Genomic DNA, 19,497 nt, shown 5'->3' with positions numbered 1-19,497 from the left:
TGCAAAACATTTGCATGAATGTAATTCATGGAAACAGAAAAAAAACTTTTCAAAAGGTAAAATGAAGTGTAGGCTGTTAAGTTAAATATTAATGGCTGGTGCAGAATCACCAGCTATTTGTAGTTAAAATATGTGCATTAGTTACCTAATGGACATAATTTCTTTTCACAAAACACCTGAATGCCTTCATGCAGTCTGAAAATACAATGCAATCAAACTGAATTGATAAAAAAAAAAAAAAAACAATTCTACCTGTAAACTACTGAAAATCCAATTTCATTCCAAATTTGAACACACATTACACATCAAACATGATAGCAAATTATTCGTCAAATAGCCTCATATCATCATGTGGTCATGCAATTTCATTTGGTACAATCAATCTGTAGTTTATCAAAGTTATTGGCAGGGTGCATCATGTCATAGTTGGAATATTGTTTTGACTGGAAAAATTCCACAGACTCTAATTAACGTCTGCTGCGCAGCTGTAGTAAAAAGGTGCCGCCTCTAACCTTAGATGTCATGCCAACCAATCATATGAGCAGTGATCACATTTCTGACTTTCCACTCACGTTGCCATTACTTCAGTACGACATCCCATTGTTATCTAATATAATGTTATCCGAGATTAGCAAAGCAATCCACTTCTATTTAAACAAACATGTTAGTTGAATGGAAATGAGTTTATTTCTGCTCTTTAATATCATGTTAGCCTAGATTAGCGAAGCAAAGTATGAAAAGCAGGTTCCATCACAGAGCCAGGAAGCATCTAAACACTTTGTGATGAACATCAGTTTTCTAAATGGGAAAACTTACACACCTGATATCCAAGTACTTTGCAACTGAATACACAGATTTTGTATTTAGTCTGATTTATTTACTTGCAACGAAAACATGCTACCAAACACACACAGGAAAGATTACTGCGTGTTGGTGTTTTTGGGCTCTTTGTCATTCCTCAAAGGCATCCGTTGAATGAATCTGTGCTCTGCTGCCTCTATCATTTTTATTCTACGTCCGTGAGATTTATAGCTTGACCACCATGCCAACACATTGTGATGGTAACGTCAGGGCTGGAAAAGCTACAACCACTGCCACCATGACCAGGGTGGGAAGCTGTTATTTTATCTTTTCAATCCGCAGGCCACAGAGTTTAGTAGCTCCCAGAATCCGTAATGCACTTCAACATTTTAAGACGTGATACTAAAAGTATCACCAGTGTCTTAACGATACGACTTGTGACAAAACTAACCAGCCGCAGCCACTTAAGATGTTTGTTTTTATTCGCTTTTTTTAACCACGAAGTTAAGAGCTGTTTTCATATTTACCAATTCCTATTTAAAACGACATGACTTTGAATTCTACCTTTGTAAACCTTAAAAGCAGTAATAGATGTTGATATGTCCCGTGTCTTCTACACAAAGCCAGAAGCCAGGCGGGTCATGAATCTGGTTCTTAAATCTATATGAGGCTCAGCAGCGTTTTCAGCAGCACCTTTTGGCATTGACCCAAACATGACGAAAAAACAAATCAGGTCCAGCAAACTTTTAACAAGGAGCAAATAAAATTGCAAAAGGAAACACTTCTGCTGCCTCAAAATGCTACCAGCAGCAACCACGTTTTCTGCTTCACTATACTATGCATAAAAAAATTATTGGTCAGTCTCCTGAAATTGATAACATCACTGAAAGAAATAAAATTCTGGTTTATAAATTTGCAACTTGAGGTGTACCATGAGGTGATGTGCAGTTATTTAGCAGTGTGTCTGACAATCAGTGAAGCAGGAAACAAACATTGCTGCACCAATACTGCCTGGAGGGATTTTGCCAACTTTCAAGTGAGGTTTTGCTCCTTTGAAAATAACATTCCTCTACAATTTTGCTCCAAGTTTCACAAACTTCTCCAATTTCCCTGAGGGGTCCTCCCAAAGGGATCAATAAAGTCCAATCTAATCTAATCTAATCTAAACATTACCTGTTCCTCTGTACTCACAATGAAAAAGACGGGCAAAAGAAAAAATCAGACCTCCTGTGTTCAAGCCTGTGTCACAGCATCCTTCCCGTTTAGAAAGACATTAAAACCATGCATCTTCTTATTATTCAAAGTCACTGAGAAAGCAGGATAATATTAATATGCTTACCATCAGAGCCAATGGTTGCAGTCCTAGTCAGTGACCTGGTTATCCCTAACGTGTTTCTCAGTATTTATCCCTGTTTTGTGATAACTAACTTCGTAATAACTACCTAAATCCATGAGAAATCATTTCGTGGACCCTTTCAAAGCACAGTTTAAGCTGTATCCTGTCTCGTCTCTTTTCACATGAAGCATGACTGTAGATAAAATGTGTCTACAGTAACGTTACGTCCGTCCTGGGTGTTCCCCTGCCTCTTTCCTTTCCATTTCAGCAGCCTTTAATTGTATTTTCCGACGTGGTTTAGGGGATGCAGTTTCATGCAGGTCATAAAAATTACATTGCCTTTGGTCAGTTTTCGTCGTTTCACGGACAACTGCTTAGTAAAGTTCAATGTAGAAATCGCTTACAATGGTCACTGTAAAGGTTTCAATGCAAACCCTGCAGCTATGGTGTCTCATGCACAGCCAAGAAGTGAGAAATGCTGCTGTTGTGTGTTGTTGTTGTTGTCTTTTAACACCATACTCTCATATAAACGCAATTGGATTTGTAGCTTATCTTGGGGGATGGGTTTACTTCCACAACAGAGAGCTTTTCCGGAAATGCACCAAAAACATGCACAATTATGATAACGTCACCTTAAAAGTATAAGCTACTATAACACTTCAGTGTGATAACACAACGTTTAAAGATGATGTTGTTGTCGCTAGCTAGCTAACTTAGCCCGTATTTCACCTTTGAATTCTCAACCACGTCGCCATCTTGCAAGGCAGATTTTCAGCGTAGACCGGGGCGCTTAAATAGCGTGCTAATTAGACATGTTGCTCTACTGCATATTAGCGATTTGTACTCACCTCATATTTAGGAAATTTACCGATGCGAGAGAAAGGTATCCCTGAGCAGAACTGTAAGTCAATTGATGATTGTAAATCCGCGGGTTGTGAGCTGTGGACGACTAGGCAGACTGAAGGCTGCGCCGCATTTGTCGGTCGATGTCCTGACGGGGCAAAATAACTTCTACTTATACGGTTAAATCCGCGGGTTACTGGCGTTTCTCAACAAAGGTGTGTAAGCAAAAAAACAGAATTTGTAGTTTTACGAAGTAAGCGGACTGTTATTTCACTTTTTTCTTAAATGCTTAAATTGTAAAATTTGGATTTTTATGTACCTGCAAGGACAATGCAGTGTGACAGCTAAATAGTCCCCTCCAACAAGGTAATGTCCCTGATGTTTGCAATTTTCTCTTTCCAGAAACAAAAATTTGGCTTGTTTTATATAATTTTCTTCTGGATTGTCAATGTCCTCTTTACTCAAAGAAGCCAGTAAATTGTTCTGTATCTTATTCATTTTTTGTTCTCCTAATAATTCAATGTAGACCAAATTAGCTGAGAAAGTGAGAGTGACTCCAAGTGAGTAAAATACACTATTATGGGTCTAAAAGTCGGCAGCCAATGCTTTGTTGGCCTTACTTACTATACTTACTGTATTCTCTAAAGAATGGGTAACATTAGCTATTTCAGACAGGCTGTATATATGTTATTTTTTTACGTGGAACCATCAGCTTCTTAGACTTTTGTCTTTCCACGGATTATTTACGGTAACGGTCAAAATAATGAGTGTTTACCTGGCTCTCGTCATAGTTTTATCCTATTTGATTGGGATAAAATGCATATACTATCGACATCGGCGAACTCTGGTGAAGACTTTGCAACGTGTTATGAACGTTTCATCGAGCAGAGAAACAAATGGCGCTGATATCAGAGCTCTGCTTGTAACTGCACATCCGGATGATGAATGTATGTTCTTCGCGCCGGCGATCATTCGACTCGTTGAGTTAAACGCCAGCGTTCATTTGCTGTGTTTGTCTGAAGGTACGGTGACAGCACACGATTGATTGCATAAACAACATTAAGAAGTCAATATCAAGATACTGAATAAATGGTGTGGCTTGCTGCTAACTAACGTTAGCTAGTTTTAGTTACATGGTTGACTCATGAGAGTTAACAGAAAACAGTAAAACCGAAAAGTTAGATTGCCGGTAAATAAAACAACAGCTCTCCTGAAACAGTGACGTGATTTCATGAACCACTGAGCAAAACAAAACATACATACTGTAACTGTGTCTGACTAAATACCTGACAGCATAATACTGATGGATTAAGCCTCTTACTCATTTTTCATAAATGAAAAATATTGTTGCTAACTCATGACTAACGTTGCTGAAAAGAGATCAAGCTGAAAACCGGTTCTGTTGCGTCCGCATAATAAACTATTCTGGAATCAACATTCAGAAAGTTGTTTGCAGGTGTTTTTCTTCTGTGAACTAGTGTAAGAGTTAAGAAAGTCGGCCTGGCTTTTCCCAGTTGAGATTGAAAATATTTCACAAAGCCAAGAGTTGTTGAATTTTATATAGAAAATGAAAATCAAAGGAAGCAGGGTAAAGATAGAAAATGTCCAAATTACATTATATGACAACCACACAAATTTGAGGGTTTTCCACACTCATCCACAGTGACCCTGTCTGGGTAATGAAGTGAAGGCATGAGCCGTTGTCATCCAGCCCACTCAGTTTCCAAAAGGTGACATTGCTTGTAGTATGATTAAAAACTATTAAAAACACGTATCAAACACGTTTTACATCTGTGCAACACTATTTCATTTAGGTCCAACTTAACTGATGTTAGAGGACCAGTATTACACAGTTACAGAAAATCTGATATTTCAGAATCATTGAGAATGTTTCAGACTGAGACAGAATGCCACAACATTTAGACTGGATTTAGATTTTCCTTTCATTGCCGTGCATGTATAGCTGAATGTGTCCTCCAAATATTATACAGGAAACTACTACAATCAAGGAGCGCGACGTAAACAAGAACTTCTCAACAGCTGTGCCGTGTTGGGGATACCAGCCTCCAGAGTCACGATAGTAGACCATAAGTAAGCACCAAACACACAACAAGCACATTACAACATTTGTGTGCCTTTAATGTTGAATATGCTGATTTGTAAGAATTTGCACTGTTCAATAGATTTGTCTGTTGACCGTGTTTGTACTGTGCTTGTCCATCGTTGACTCACTGTATATCTACATACATCATACATTTATTTCTACGTCTCTAAATAGTAAATCAAGTTTTGAGATTGTAATTAACGCATTATAAAATTAAAAAACTATAATCACTGATTATGCCTGTAATGTTTGTACGCTCTGAGCAGCCTATCAGCCTGTTCAAGCAGTTGCAATGGATCAGTCAATGTCAGTGATTGCTAAGGGGAAATTGGGTGCATTTGGACGTCCATGGGGCTGGTCAGCTTTATTTATTGGGAGAAATTTTCTTGTTAAATGAATGACATTATTTTTCTCTTCACAGCTAAATTAACCTCCTAGGACCTGGCGTCCACTTATGTGGACATTATACTACTAATGGAAAAAAAAAAACTATATATATATATATATATGTGTGTGTGTGTGTGTGTGTGTGTGTGTATATATATATATATACACACACATATATATATACTGATAATTCTTTGTTTTTACACTCACCAGGTCCCAGTCGGCCCAAATAGCAAAGAGAAATTAAAAATGCATGCTACGCAAGAGTTCTGGTCTTAGGAGGTTAAACTTGCATGGTGATTTTTTTTTGGCAGTTCAGCTTTTATTGGTATTCTAAAACTTTTGAGCATATGTGCTTTTCAGAGGTGGAGGGTGAAATGAAGGGTGCACTCAGTTCCCCAACAGTTTTCTTGTGGAGCTCTGGAAGGAAATTAGTGGCAAGAAAATAGTTGCACAATCCAGCTTTGCTGCAGGAACAACAATTCAAAGAAAAGTTCTTGCTTTGTTTGCAAGCACTCATTCATCCCAGAGTACTATAAAAGCAAATACATAATACACAATGCTTGACAGCAAATGAAAATGTTCCACTTTACTGAATATTTGTAACCATGGAATGCTGTAAGTGATGTATAGTAACAGCTATAGCTCCTTCAGTGTGGCTGTAAATGCCTTTGAATTAAAATAGACTTCACTCATAACCATTCAGAGCCGTGAGCAGAACTGGGAGCCAGAGCTTCGAAGTGTATTGTTGTCCAGATTCTTGTGGAACTCGCTCTTCTGTTTTCTTCTATATTTTGTTGTTGATGCAGCTGTAAGACTCTCAGTCCAAGGCTCTGGCTATTGGCAAGGTCAAGTTACAGAGAAAGTAGTGGTGAAAGGTGTTTTTTTTTTTTTTTTTCTGTGGGTCAATCCTCCAGCTTCCCATGTAAATGTTTTGAGTTTCCAAGAAGTGTGGGGCTGCCTACATGTGAGTCTCTACATGTTGGCTCACCAGGAGAGCTGCATGAACTCTGCCACTAACCTGGAACTCACAGTAATAAGCTGGCAGCCTGCCCGGGTTGTCTGCCCTAGAGATCATTGTGTGTGTGTGTGTGTGTGTGTGTGTGTGTGTGTGTGTGTGTGTGTGTGTGTGTGTGTGTGTGTGTGTGTGTGTGCATGTGTGTTTATACACAAATGCACCGACTTCACAGTTTTATCATCTTGTGCACACAGAATACAGCTGAACTTTGATCTTAGTACTGTCTGCACTTCTGCTGAATTGGAGTGTAGCCCGTTTTCCCTTTCTGTGTATTCTGTTGTTTGCCCAAAACACACACCTAATCAGCACTTTGAGAGCCCCACTCACTCCAATTAAACTCTCTCCCCCTCTCTCCCTCTCCCCCCTCTCTCTTCCTCTGCTCCACCCCTCGTCCCCCTCCTCCTCCTCCTCCTCCTCCTCCTCCTTGTGTCCATGTCTGCTGAAGCCAACTGCCAATGACTGTGGGATACATTTTGGCAAAGCTCTGAGCACAGCTAATGTGGGTCATTCCAAGCACTTTTTTCTTTGTGTGTCTGTACATGGCTAGCCACACTCTGGCTTTGCTCTTAACCTTCTCTGCCCAAGTATGTGTCGATGTACATCCTTGACTACTCGACTTCTCCCTGTTTTCCTTACTGGTCATTTTATTGTGTACGAGGAGAGAATAGGATGCAGTGCAAGAGTTGGCAGACAATAGAAACTAGAGAATTTGATTAGAAACAAAAGCCCTATGCATTTTGTCAATTTGATTTTCCACTCAGTATATTGCCAGTTTATTAGGTACACCCAGCTAAAACAAATGCCGTCTGGTATAGCAGCCCTGCAGCTATTCCTACCTGGACGAAGGTTATGATGATTGGTTTTGGTGTAAACTGGAGGCTGTAGTTGTGCTGTTGAACTGTCTTGCATTAAACTGAAGGGTGTTTGTGTCTATGAGCAACCTGCAGGGCTAAAAAAAAATGAAGCAAACGCATTAAGTGCCCAAAACTGCAGTTCCTCGAATGGCCAATTCGACCAAAAACATAGTTTTGCACCAGGCTGTGAACATGTTTATTTCTGCTGTAAAGCTGGGCATGTTAATATGGGGGGTCTATGTGGATTGACTCGCTTTTGGAGCCCGCCTCAAATGGTCATTGGAGGAACTTCACGTTGGTTTCACTTTCCAGCGCCGAACGTTGCTGCTTAGTATGTACATGTCCATGAAACTGCTGAATAGCTGAATTCACTAAACACGAGTGAGTCATTTCAAAGAAGCACACAACTCCATATCAGTCTTCTTCAAAATATTGATCTTAGCTATGCCATCAATTGTATGCATGCAATGTTTTTAGCATTACGGTTGTGTAAAAAGGAGCTCTGGATAAATAATTCAAGGCCCATGAACTGTCTCAAAAAGCTTGTACGTCATAGTCAATGTGTTTTGGAGGCAAATAATTGCATAGTTCAATTTCATCCCTCATTGTTTCCTATATTTTCTCATTGACAACAGCTTTAATCGCATTAACCTCCCAAGCTGCTGTCAGTGAGGAAGCTGTAGAGGAAATGGAGAAAAACATTGGATTTTGGATCCACATAGTAAACATATCAAATCTTCTGCTGTTTTTGTAGCTGTAAAACAACATTCCTGTCAGCTTCAGGAGTCTGTTGTATAGAACTGCAGAGGCTAAACCCGTGTTTGTTTGGTTTTCATAGCATCTCATGTAGAGTTTAGATGGCTAATGGGTTAGACGAGGATGACTGGAGGTGAGGGTAGCTCATATACAGTAGTTGCAGCGCTGATCTTTGATATTTAGAGGGCTTTCAGTGAGTGAAAGTCATGAAAGGTTATCTCTAGTCTAAAACAAGCACAATATCTATGAAAACGAGTAGAGAACTGAGATTTTGATGTGATACTATCAAAGGACAAATCCTAGAGTGAATGCTTGTGGGCATTTCACCTCTGTTTGTATGCCAAGCTGGGTATTAATTATTTGTAATGCAAACACAAACCAGGAAGTGTGCTGTGGCTCAGAAGGTCAGCCATCACACGTTCGGTTTGTAAAGTTTTGCCAAAAAAAAAAAAAAAAAAAAACCTAGTAATTTTCTGATGTTAATGTCTTCCTGTCACTACATTTAGTGCAACTGCGATGCAAATCATCTTATTTCTGAATGAAAGTTTCCCTTAGGAGTTTTTCACCCAGCAGTGTTATGGAGTGGCTTTTCTATGAACGGGACCCTGTTTTATTCATCTCATGCAGGCACACAAGGACACACAGGTGACGTGCAGGCAGGTGACCCGATGCACAATCCTGCCAGTGGTTTCACATTATTCAACTGATCCACAGGCAGTGTTAACACACCAAAGATTGGCTGAAATTTGCCAGCAAAGGCACAATGTGTTTCGGCCAGTGAAACTGAATGTTAACATAACTTTTGTTTGTTTTCAAGAAAACACCAGCGGACACTTTTAATTGATATTGTCATCATACGAATGGAGTGACATCGAACCTGGAAAAACTAGTCGGCACCAGACTGGATGAATGTTCAGATGGATTTTTGCAGTATGGGCTGACGATGTCATTCATCGGGGTAGTGTGATGCACTCGATCTGCTGGACTTTTGTTTTCGAGCTGAAGTCTCAGTTTCACAACAAAAGCGTAGCGCACAGTGTGAGTTATGTGTCATGATGACAGATCTGGATGAGACTTGCTCGCTCACAGCCGTAGCCTATGGAATAACAGGGATAACACATGAATTCTGTTTTAAAATAGGATTTTCCCTTTAATGCTCACTGAATAGGACAGCTGTGTTGACAGTATCTGGGGCCCCAGTGCATGTTGGGGCCTTTGTGATCAAGCTCGATCTGTGCACGCTCTGCTGCCTCTGCACTTGCACTAGCTTGACCTCTGTCTGCTCCCAGGACTCGATTATAGCTGCTCACTGCACAAACCCAACCATTCCCCTTCTTCATGACATTATCCAGCGGACTGAATTGGAGACGTTCTGTCTCACACACCTCAGTTCTGTAAACTTTAATCATTTGACTCTGCCCGTGATAACGTGCTTCAGATATAGTTGAGTGAATAAATCTTCACTCAGAAGTAAACCACAAACTAAAAGCTTTTGTTTTTGATTGGATTCATGTAATTCTCTGTATACATATAAACAAAGAGCTCGGCTCTTTTTTCCTGGATAGGAAAGCCGTTTTCAACGCAGTGACACTCTGTCCCCACACGCGGTTTAAATATACATTGATCAGTGGTAAAAATAGCACTAGCTGTTTTATAAGCACATGGCAGTGCGCAGTAAATAGTGGTGAGATGTTCCAGCCTTGCCGCTGACCTCTGGCTGTGCTTTTATCCCAGATACATTTGTCACCACCACACACTGGCCTCTGCATAGTCAAACAATTGCTTTTCCCATTTACTGAATCCTGCAGCCAACAACAAACTGTCACTTTAGATTGCTCTTTTTCTGCACAACTCACTTTCAAAACAACACGAACAGCGTTATTTCCATGGTTAACAGCAATGTTTCCATGGTTCCTTTCGTGACAGTTAATCACCTCGACATTAGAGATATATTGGCAAAACCTGTGACCACAAATTTCTGTGAATTTCTGTGAGACAATGCATGTCTATTGGTGTTGTAACTATAGTTGTAACTGTCTTATTACAGTGGGATATTGTGGGCGTACTGTCAGTTTGTAGTGGCATTTCAGCCGTTCCCAGCAGGACATATAATCTGACTGTGTGGACAGAAGTTTGGCAGCTTCATAGGCCTGTGGTCCATGTGACCAGACTAAACAAGCCCTCTCTGACACACACACACACACACACACACACACACACACACACACACACACACACACACACACACACACACAGAATCCCCTTACTGGGCCAAAGTTCAACAACTGCATACAGATGCCTGCAAGCAATTAGACATCCACATGCAAAGCTACAAAGGGGGAGCTGTGGAGGTTACTTTAGGACATTTTGCACTGTTGCCATGGTGAAGCTGACACTCAGCCTACATCCTGCTTGAGAAAGGTCAGGTGCCTTATATCTTTTGTTCATTTTTCTTTTTTTTTTCACCCCCTCCTTTCAGGCTTGCGCTTAGCTGCGGTTGTCAAGCTGTTAAGGCAAAATGTCGAAAATAATAAATGCATAAATGCGTGAACAGTGAGGAAAACAATGCAACATTAAAAACACAAACAGGGCTGCAGTGTAGCCCAGCACAGGACTTGGTGGAATATTTCAATGCTTAACATTCATGCACTTTTGCCAAATTCTTATAAAATCCTCCAGTTGTTTTTATGAGCTTTCAGCATAAAGCAGACAGCAGAAATGAGGACATTAGCTCCTGTGTTTGTGTGTTTGGTTTAAATAAGATTCCATTTCACAGTGCCGTCCTACTCCAGACACACACACACACACACACACACACAGACACACACAGAAAGAGAGAGAGAGAGGGCCCTGATGATATTTCACTGGTATCAAAGTGTCACAGATGTGCATTCACTCATTGACAGACAGTTTTAAACTATCTCTGAACTCCTGAACTCCCCCCCCACCCCCCCACATCGCTGACCCCCACCACACCACACCAGCCCTTACACCAAAGCCTGACCCTCACATGACTGGCAGCCAATAGATTTGTGGCTTAATCCATCAATTCCCTCTTCGAGTTCAACTGTCCTGGCTCATTGTTAGCAGCGAAGGGGAGTGGAGCAACTGTTGACACACCCCCACGCCCACCCCCACTTTATGCACTTACATACACATGCATGCACGCGCTGTCACTGACTCCACTCATGTGCTACCCCCAAAAAAAAAAACAACAACATGTCACGTCATTGATCTCTCAGCTTATCTCTCATATCATGTGACTTCATTGTGGCAGTTGTGTTTGTGATCAGCAGAAAGCGGAGAAGTGATAACTGGTGAACAGGCTGCATCTACTGCACTCGAAATACGTCCCTCAGGACTTTGTTTTTTGTGTGAACTGCGCTGACCCGACTCATATCGGAGTCTGCCTGAGTAGATTTTTAAGCTCTTTTCTCCCTCTGTTTTCTTTTTGTGGCTCTCGAGTTCAAGGGGGAACATAGAAAGCAACGCTTTTATTTTCTAAACCGAGAGGGAAAAAAATCAGCTATCACTTCTGCCAAAAAGGGAATCTATGCATGTGTAGTAGGCGAAGAGCTCGGGCTGGCCAAGTGTAATGTTTGATGTATGCTCCGTGCTGTCTCCAGGCTGTAGTTTCAGATGAACATGATGCTAAGGGCCTTCCGACCCTTAACCCCCAGACTTCCCAGCACTCCCTCGTGTTTGCATTCCACAACAGCCTTTATTCAAACACTGGGTTAAATCTGTACTGTGCAGAAATCTGGCCCTCGGAAAGGAATAAGACTGCTCAGGCTAAGAAACAGCCAGCATGCTGTGTTGAATGTTCTTGATTTTCAGTTGCTGTGAGGTTACAAAACAGAAACAACGCACTCCTGCATCTCACTAAAACACTGTTGTGATGTTACTGTAACTTGGTAGATAACCAGAGTCCCTTTCTTTGCCCTCCAGAGATCTTCCAGACGATCCCAAAGCCGAATGGAGGGTCTCTTTGGTCTCTTCTGTAATTGCGAAGCACATAAGAGCTCACTCCTTCAACATGGTACGCTCAGCTCTGTGTTTCTAACTGCTGAAGTGGCTTTTCTGTCATTTCCTGTTTGATGTTAACACACAATTTCCCTGCCTTTCTGTGTATAAAACCCATGTATTGTTTTGTTTTGTTTTTACCATATGTTTTGGCACCACAGCTTTCTAGCTCATTATCTCAGTTTCATTGCAGTCTGTGTAATAATCCCGTCAGCTGCCGTCTCTTTTTGTCCAACTCAGAGTGTACTTTGAACCTCCCTAAAAAGAGGGGAAATGGCCTCTGCTGCAGTAGAAAGTTTGGATTCAATTTCTGTGTTTACTCAGAGATCCTTGTCTCCCTCAGTGCAGTTCCACGATATTAACTAATGGGAATGTGGCAAATTTAGAATAAAAGAATTTTAGTCCAGTCTGTCTCAACATGGACATAAAATAGTGAAAAGTTAGAACAAATAGAAAGAACAGCAGCAAAGGCAAAAAAACAAAGCAGAGGTCTGTAAGGAAGATGATTACACACAGCTGGGCTTCTCTGTCCTGTAGTTACTGATCTCTTTTTGTTATCAAAGGAGACAAACAAACACACTGTCTCCTCCCATCCTGTCAGGTTCAGTGGTGGAAAATGCAGAGACCAAAAACTAGGCTGGAGAATCACGTCCGCCCCACGTCTTCTCTCACTAAATATCACAGATCACTCTCCCTGCTCTTAAACTGAACTATATTGTTTCCTTGGCCTGACACCATGCCAATCCCTTGCTTTTTCAGATACAAGCCACCAAGAATGAAGAGATTTAAAGTTCACAAGTCACTTATAATATGTGGTGGTTGGGAGCTTATGCTTGATTGCAAAGAAATAGTCACAGTAGAATACGTATGAGCATAGCAAAAGCCAAGTCTTTAGTCAAGGCCTTTTTCTTTCCCTTTGACCTGATTTTTTTTCACTTGCTTCCTCTGGTGTGCAAGCATGCAAACAGAAAAAGGTTTTTAAATATCAGTTGTCAGCTGCCAAGCAGCTCCACAGTCAGACACAGAAACTCTTCCACTAATCCAAGAAAAATCTCTCCCTCTGTTTTTGCCTCTGTTTGTTTAAATTCACTTTTGGATACCCAGACTCTGGCTTTTCACCCACACAATGAGATATTTTGTTGTTTCAGGTGCTGACCTTCGATGGAAGAGGAGTGAGCGGCCATGCCAATCACACGGCCATCCATAAAGCTGTCAGGTACTGACTGAACTTTCAGTCTAAGGATGCCATCCTAAGGGATATAATGTGGCCTACACATGCACACAGGAACCCGCCCACTCCACAATCATAAAACGCTGTCCAGCGTTATATGATTTAGCCTCGCGTCAACATCCAGCTTTCCAAATGTTTCTCCACAAAGGCGCGCGCGCACACCATGTTTTTCAGAATCGGTCTGTTACATAGCTGAGGGGTCATCCAAATAGAGTCCTCGGAGGCACTCGGCTTTGCTCCCAGAGAGCAGCAGTAAATCCTGTCCCTGAAGTGGTGAGGTGGGAGGGCAGCTATGGTTTGGAGAGGCCAAGCAAGCAAGTTGCATCAGACTGTTGGTTTTTAAAAAAATGTGTTTTGCACTATGAAGTGTATGTTGCTGCCCCCATATTGCACTGATGCCTTAATTGTCTGCCGTGTTAGTCATGGTCTTTTCCCTCTCTGAGCCTGCTATATGGCTCACTGTCAATCTGTGGGCCTCATCTGTTGATGTGAACTCTCTAAATCACTCATGATTCCCATTAGGCCGGAACCCAGAAGGGCTGTGCACTAGTTTCACAGTGCTCTGAAGCTCAGTGGTCTGTTGTTGGCTTTTTGTTTTTGTCAACATGTTAGCAGCTATTGCACAGGGAAACACCAAATAAAAGAAAACTTGACTGTGCTCCCACCACCAAGGCTTGATAACATGTTACTGTATGAAATTGCCTTTTTGCTACAGAGAAAAAAATCCTTAACACTCAATACAAGATGACCCGAAACACACAGAATGGTAGATATGCAGTGATTTGGCTTTAGCACTCCTTGGCCTTTTCTGTGCACTGTGTTGTAAACTATAATCTCGGTTACATATTGGCAAGTGGAATCATCACACTTTGGCCATTTTTTTTAAAGGTAAATCCAACAAAAAGCCAATCTGACAACAATGTTAACACCCTTGATGTTTTCAGTGGGTAATCTTGTTCCTCTCTCCACTTGCAGCCATCTCGCCTCCACTGGACAAGTACCCAATGGTAGGTTTGAAGTTCTTCTTGTGAAAAATGACTATATATGTGAAGCACGATGATGCTGAGGACACATGCCAAAAACAAAAATTGTATTAATTCTTGAGGCCTAAGTAGTACCTTAAACTAAAGATACAGGCGGCCTCACATTCAGACGTGCTAACATGTGAGGAACCACCTCATCACTCTGTATTTTCCCCATTGGAGAGCCTGGAAAGGCCTGTAAACACTGACTCAGACTGGGTATTTTGTTAATGTACAGCGCCCTCTTCTGTCCAAAAGGTGAGCACAAGTTGTGTGTCTCAATACGTTTTGGTCTGCTGGTGGCAGCATGAGGCCATTTGGATTCCAGAAACATCAGTCTGTCTATCTTTAACCTACAAGCTACACATGACGGTTTCATTGGCAGATTGTTGTTCAAATCAGTGTCATTACATCGTTACTGCTCAGGCGTACTCAATGTATGCCAATTTGTCTTTTAATTCCAGCCCAGACAGACTACATTTCTATATTTGTTTGTCTGTCAAAGGTTGTATGATCAGGGGATAACTTCTTATATGAAAGGAAAAGTAGGGCAGAGAGGGGGCAACATGTTGCGACAGGCTGAGAGCTCATTACTTTGCTTGTTTGGTAAACATCAAGGCCCACACAGCACACCCACATTAATGTTGTGTAATGGTTGTGCGAGCAGGCCCATGTAGTTAATCATCTATGAGATCTCATCAGTTGCACTGTGCTGTTGAATGGCAGGAAGATGTTATCGTCTCAGTTCTGAGGCCACGGCAAACACGCTATATCTTGGACAAATTGACCTCAGTCTGCCTTGCCCTCCTTTGCGTGCAGGGAACAGTCTTAAAAACAGCAGGCATCTTATTAATCATGCTCTTTGGGTATTTATTACTAGCCATTTACACCTCGCCTGCTTGACTGGTCTTACTATAGCCTCCAGGGGAGGCGGCAGAGAATTAGTCCCAACGTGACTACAGTAAGCCTCCTCACCTGGCTGTACAGCAAGACTCCCAAGAGCTTATCGGGTTATCCAGTCTTTCTTTGACTTTGTGACAACAGTCTAAGTGTATTAAAGAAGAATTGTCTTACATTGTTATATGTTGGTGGCATGACAACCCGAGTGAATGACCTGCTTTCCTGTCTGCTGCCATAGTGAGTGTAACATATTAACATCTAACTGGGTCTGTGTCTGTTCTCCCAGACTGCTCTTTGCTCTCCCTGGTGACCGTTGGCCTCTTCAGGAAGTACATCTCCTTCCTGGAGCTTCCCCTCAGCTGGCTGCTGCCCTCAAATGTCTGCTGCTTTATCGGCCCATGGGGCTACAGGCGAGCCAAAGTAATCCTCGAAATAGACTTTGTTGGTAAAGACGTGTCTTCGTCTACTGTTAGAGGGCACTTGTTTTTAGCACACTGCAACAAGGGTATATACAGTATATGTGCTGAAGAGGCAAAAGTGGACAAAAAGTATGTAAAAAAGAGCAAAGTGAGGAGATGAGGATTGAAATTATGCCTCAAGATAATATTTTATAAATAAATGAATACATTTACACTAAACATCAAACTTTGAGCACTGTTGGCTGTTGAGTGAGATCTCATAATGATGGTATATAACCTCTCACGCATCTCTTTTCTTTTCAGGATGCCATGTTTTGCCATCGCACCCAACTCCTGTGGTTTCGTTACCTCTACATCACCTTCTCTCGGTACATGTTCGTGAACACATTCCAAATCATCCCACAAGGACCAAAGAACCTGAAGATCTATTAAGTTCATGTTATCCAGATGCACTGATTGTTACTCTGTTAGGTGTTGCAGTGCCTAACGACTTGAATACTGTGATAGGAGTGAATTTAGTAGCTATTTACAAATCTGATGAGCTGCTTTCTCATAGTGAACTAAGATTTCTTCAATACTTTATGGGCTAAAGTAGCCTAAATATTTTTTCTTAAGCACTTGGCATAAATAACACTGACAATACCTTTGAAGTAACAGAAACACTTTTAGGCCTTTTTGCTACAGAAACATCTTCACTGCTTTGAGTCATTACACTGTATAAAAACAACTGTTTGAATCTGTTGATGAGCTTTATTTTTCTTACAATTTCAAAGATACTGTGCATTGTTTCTGGTGTACAGCTGATTCAAAAAGAACTTTGATTCTTGTATCACAGTGGTGTTATGTAGTTTCTCTCAGCTGAGTGTCTGCTGCAGGTTTCGACATGTCTCTGATGCTCTTGTGAGCTTGCATGCTTTCTTCCCACTTCTCCCCACAAAACTTCTCCACTGTGACACTGCGGACAGTACCCGAGTCCAGACAGTGTGGAGCGACACCTGAGGAGAAAAGGGCAGCTCGTTGAATAGCCAATGACCAACACAACTCATTGCCTCCAGCATATTTCACTGACAGCTTGGCTTTACAGGTTCAGTGAGGTAAAATATTGGTTTTGGGGGTGGTTTCCTGACATCACTGTTATCCAACATATGCCATTTATCTCTCCTTGTGAACATTTGTTTTCTACCAATACTGTGAAAGTAGGGCATTGAAGAGCAGCCTGGGTTGGTTAGTTTGGGGTAAACACAGCAGGATGATGAACCAAGTTTACAATACATGAGAATGGTGTGATGGTCTTGTGTCAGCAGTTAGAGGTCATACCATATCCATCAGGGTTGGAGCGAGGAGTGTAGAAACTTTGAACTCCACAGGTTTTACAGAAGGTGTGTTTAGCAGTGTGAGTGTTAAATGTGTATGTGGTCAGATTTTCTGATCCCTGGGAAGAACACAGAATCCTTAGTCATTAAAAATGCTCTTGTGATCTGTAAATTAAATGGAATCAAAGTCTTTTGCACAACTTTATTACCTGTAAGAGTTTGAAGAGATTTTGTGGAACAATAAAGTGATGGTTTTGTTTCTTTGTGCAGATGCTACAGCTGAAGAAACAGAAAGACATACATCAGCTCATATTCATTTGCTAAAAGTGTAAAAGCAACACAACATGGTTTGATGATGATAGTTGTGGGAGGAATATTTTTTTAACCCAAACTTAAAAAAGTTGCTTAGGTGTCAAAATTACATTTCCTGGCAGGAGACTACCAATCAATTTTCAATCTAAAATAATACAAGTCTTGGCCACCATGTTTGTAATACAAACATCTATTATTTAAGCTAATGAGATTGAATTTAATATCCGTACTTGCATTGGAAAACGTGAAGGTCAGGGGAACTCCAAACTTCAAATCTAACAGCCCCACAATGGCATCCCCCTGTATGTTTCACAAGATCCATTCTGTAGGTTAAGAGAAGATAACAAACCATCAAAATGAATACATATGTTCGTATTAGAGTATTCTGGGATGTGAAGCCTTACTTCAGTCTCTTTGATGTCAACAAGATGGAAAAACAGTGAAGATTTGACCCAAGTCTGTCATGTCAGTCTGGTGAAACTGGTGTGGCGTGTTAGTTGCGAAACCTGTTGACGTGGAACTGAAAATTCCATCATAAACAGGCCATTATACTGGCCCTGGTCAAAGTCCATTAATGATAAGACTCTTATTTACATTAAAAGCTTCTCCCCATTCACGGCTATTGGTGGAATAATTGAGTAATTCAATTCAATTCAGAGGTAAAGTACCTCTGAGATAAGCCAGTCCAGTTTGTTGTACTGAGCCATGGACACTTTTATTTCACATGATAATGGCGTGAGCTTCCTCTGTGCTGGGCTAGGTCTACATCCGGCTTGTTAGACTGTTTTTCCTGGAAATCTGTGAGGCAGTCCATAAGTATTCCAAGTAAGGGGCAGGGCAAAGTACAGCAGACTTGCACAAACACATTCCTCAGAGGTTGAACCAGTTCTCGACGCCCTGCTCTGTGCTGGAAAGAACTGGCATGGTGCCTCATCACGGGTTGGGTGTCATATTACAGGGTGCTGGAGGGGTGGGGAATGGGATGCTGTGACCCAAATACATAAATTAGGACTATCGAGCTGTATCATATCTTTGACCCAAAAATAGAACCCCAGTGGGTTACGGACCCTCATCTGCTTATGCTATTTAATTTAGTTTACAGTTGCCTGTAATAACAGATGGAAGTCCTTTTCTGACTGACTTAGAGGATAAGCTCTGGCCTCCACACCATCAGTCTTTAATTAGTGTTTAACTTGTGAGAATTGAAACAGTATGACGTGGACGTTGACATGCCAGACATAGTTAGAAGACTTGCGCTCACGGGGCAAGATCAAGCCTTTTCTTGTGACTGGCACTGACTAATAATTTATCATTACGCCTCAAGATAAATCACTCAAGGAAATAACAAGGAAGATAGAGAAAAATCTGGAACTATATCCTCTTTAATCCTACAATTATTTATTCAACTTGAGCCATGAAAACAATGACTAAACTAAAAAAGAAAGTATATGCTGAAGTCAACCAAGTAGGCCCTCTGGGTCTCACACATCCCTTGTTTCAGTATTAAGGTCATCCTGTGCCTACATTGTGTGCCTGCCAGATCGGCAGTGTTAGCAAATTTTGCTTATCAAATGACATGTTTTTAAAAGATGGATGTATGCTTTTTTTGGGCGGTCTGAGTAATAAGAGTCTCGGTGTGGACATCGATTGCGAGTGAATGAAATAGGTGGGTGAATGAGGTCACTTAGCAGTATTACCTTCCTCTTTGCCCGAAATACTTCACCCCGCTGTCACAGCAGCTGGTAGCACACGTTTACCAAGCACGTTTCCATCTGTTCATAGGCACGTTTGGTGGAGATCGACGGAATTCAAGCCTGCACATGTCCCTCATAAATGCACAGTCATTCAGACATGATCGCTTCCTGATATAACAGTGGGTACGATATTCTATATTGTAGAAAGATGAAAAATGGGGGGAAAGTCAATGAATGCATGACACAGAGGCTACAGTATCGTAGCCTAAAATTATACAAGATTTGGTCGAATTAGGTCTGACTTCATTCTTGAATAGGTCTGTGTTATTATCCCTTTGTCATAAACGTAGTCATCAGATAATACTTACTGTAGCAAGGCAACCAATCGCTGGTCAAACAAACAAGCGTACAATCCAATCAGACACTCGGGGAAGGTCCCTGTTGCTGTGCTGGTTCTAGCAAATTCTAGACGCAGTGTGGTGAT

General features: G+C 41.3%; 3 protein-coding genes across 7 annotated transcripts in view; 1 reads left to right on the top strand and 2 right to left on the bottom strand.

The window, feature by feature from the left end:
• ncor1 (nuclear receptor corepressor 1) overlaps positions 1–3,118 on the bottom strand; it is a 56,356-nt gene extending 53,238 nt beyond the window's left edge. For all 5 annotated transcript variants that reach the window (XM_076749661.1, XM_076749662.1, XM_076749663.1 and 2 more), the window contains exon 1: positions 2,986–3,118. The gene's annotated coding sequence lies outside the window, so the exon portion shown is untranslated. The remainder of the gene's footprint in view (positions 1–2,985) is intronic.
• Positions 3,119–3,722: 604 nt separating this feature from the next.
• Positions 3,723–16,449, top strand: pigl (phosphatidylinositol glycan anchor biosynthesis, class L). The gene is made up of 7 exons (XM_076750406.1): positions 3,723–4,002; positions 4,972–5,071; positions 12,048–12,138; positions 13,271–13,338; positions 14,329–14,360; positions 15,562–15,695; positions 15,998–16,449. Exons 1-7 carry the CDS (start codon positions 3,744–3,746, stop codon positions 16,124–16,126), a joined length of 813 nt encoding a protein of 270 aa, XP_076606521.1. The 5' UTR covers positions 3,723–3,743; the 3' UTR covers positions 16,127–16,449.
• An 85-nt stretch (positions 16,450–16,534) lies between these two features.
• cenpv (centromere protein V) lies at positions 16,535–19,482 on the bottom strand. The gene is made up of 5 exons (XM_076750407.1): positions 19,382–19,482; positions 17,550–17,642; positions 17,217–17,286; positions 17,012–17,126; positions 16,535–16,689 (listed from the first exon to the last, which is right to left on the bottom strand). The coding sequence occupies exons 2-5, from the start codon at positions 17,639–17,641 to the stop codon at positions 16,535–16,537; spliced, it is 432 nt and encodes a 143-aa protein (XP_076606522.1). The 5' UTR covers position 17,642; positions 19,382–19,482.
• Between the last annotated feature and the right edge of the window lie 15 nt (positions 19,483–19,497).

Source organism: Chaetodon auriga, chromosome 15 (assembly GCF_051107435.1).
Source record: "Chaetodon auriga isolate fChaAug3 chromosome 15, fChaAug3.hap1, whole genome shotgun sequence".
Taxonomy (NCBI): domain Eukaryota; kingdom Metazoa; phylum Chordata; class Actinopteri; order Chaetodontiformes; family Chaetodontidae; genus Chaetodon; species Chaetodon auriga.
The sequence above is the reverse complement of the archived record's forward strand: the minus strand, read 5'-3'. Positions and strand labels throughout refer to the sequence as shown.